The 1653-nt window shown below is 67.2% G+C and overlaps 1 protein-coding gene across 1 annotated transcript in view; it reads right to left on the bottom strand.

Annotated features, from left to right (window-relative positions):
• MNEG_6528 (hypothetical protein) overlaps positions 1–1046 on the bottom strand; it is a gene marked incomplete at both ends in the record, with an annotated part of 4437 nt that extends 3391 nt beyond the window's left edge. Inside the window, one exon of the mRNA XM_014044996.1 lies at positions 813–1046. Coding sequence (XP_013900450.1) covers positions 813–1046 — 234 coding nt within the window. The remainder of the gene's footprint in view (positions 1–812) is intronic.
• Positions 1047–1653: the final 607 nt, after the last annotated feature.

Genomic DNA, 1653 nt, shown 5'->3' with positions numbered 1-1653 from the left:
CACACACACACACACACACACACACACACACACACACAGACATACACACACACACGCGCGGGCGCACGCACGTACGCACGCAAGCATGCATGCACGCAAGAACACACACACACACACAAACACACACAGACATACACACACACGCGCGCGCGCGCATGCACGCACGCACGCACGCATGCATGCATGCACGCAAGCACACACACACACACACACACACAAACACACACGCGCGTGCGCGCACGCGCGCGGATGCACGCACGCAGGCAAGCACGATCAACCGCCTGCACCCAAGCGCACATACGCGCATGCATGCACGCGCAACCTCCCACCTCTATGTCGCTGCAGAGACATGCAACGACGCCCAGGCTCATACGGCATCGGTGCGCGCCTGCGGCCTCGGCGCCTGGCACTACATGAGCTGACGCGGCTGCCGCCTGGGGCGCCCTGGTTCCGGGGGCGCTCTCAGAGGGGTAGATGCGCCGGAAGCCCCTGGGGCCGCGGCCGGCCCCAGTGACAGCGTGAGATGGCACAAAGGGTGCTGGGTCGCCAAACGGATCTGATATGATGGCGCCGACGGCCTTTGGGGAGACATATGATAGGGGCAGCATGACGGGATTGAGTGCGGCTTTGAGTGCTGCGTGGTTGCCGCTCATCTGGCTTGGACTGCGGCGTCTTGTCTGATTTAAAGGGCAGTGTGCACGACGACTTTGAAAGGGAGCATCAAAGGTGGTATTCAGAGCAAGGGCACATGGCTGCGGTTCATCCCCCACCATGCATGCAGGTGAGCAACCCGCTGGCCCCCGCCCACCCACCATGCTGACCGCGGCCGCAAACGGGCGCGCAAACAGCGCGGCCGCCACCTCGCCTGGCGGCGCCCCCGGCAGCGCCGTGAGCGCCGGCAGCTGCGCGCGCGCGGCGAGCAGCAGCCGCTGGCCGGCCAGCTGCAGGTGCGTGGTGGGCAGGGCCGCCCTGGCCGCCTCAAGCAGGTCGGCCTCCAGGGTGGCGCTGCGCGACCGCGCGGTGAGGAGGCGCCGGATGACCTGCATTATGTGGGTGTGTGCTTGCTTGCGTTCGGGCGGGCATGTATGCATGCGCATGTGCGTGCGTGCGTGTGTGCGGCGGTGCGTTCGTGGGTGCACGCGCACGTGTGTGCGGTTGGGCAGGCGTGTGTGTGTGGATGCTGCGTGCGTGCGTGCGAGCGGGTCGGGTCTGTGATGAAGGGTCGTTGGGCGTGTCATGTGGAGTGGCAAACAGCAGGCATGCATTCGCTGCAGCAGCATGAACATTGCCTGTGTCTTGAGCGATTGCTCACATGAGGCGTGCGGAGCCGCACCTTTGCCTGCTTGGTACTCAGCGCCCGGACCTGGGCAGGAGCCGCTGCCGGCTGCCAGCGGTCGCACGCGGCCTCGTCGCCGTCATTGCCGCGCGAGCGCCGTTGGCTACCGCGCCGCTCGAAACGCGTGCTGCTGCCGCCCGTGCCGCGGCGAGGCGTGGGGTCTGGGGAGGGGCTCTGCAAGGGTGCGACGGCGCTGTCGACTGCGCTACCGCCTGAGCGGTGAGACATGCTGCCGGCGCCGCCCTCGAGTTTCGGAAGGCCGTGGGAGAGCGCACGCGCGATCCCCGCCCACGCCTGCCGCGGCCACGGCGCCAGGT

This window comes from Monoraphidium neglectum (genome assembly GCF_000611645.1).
Source record: "Monoraphidium neglectum strain SAG 48.87 unplaced genomic scaffold scaffold01068, whole genome shotgun sequence".
Lineage (NCBI taxonomy): Eukaryota > Viridiplantae > Chlorophyta > Chlorophyceae > Sphaeropleales > Selenastraceae > Monoraphidium > Monoraphidium neglectum.
This window is presented reverse-complemented; position numbering and strand designations above follow the sequence as displayed.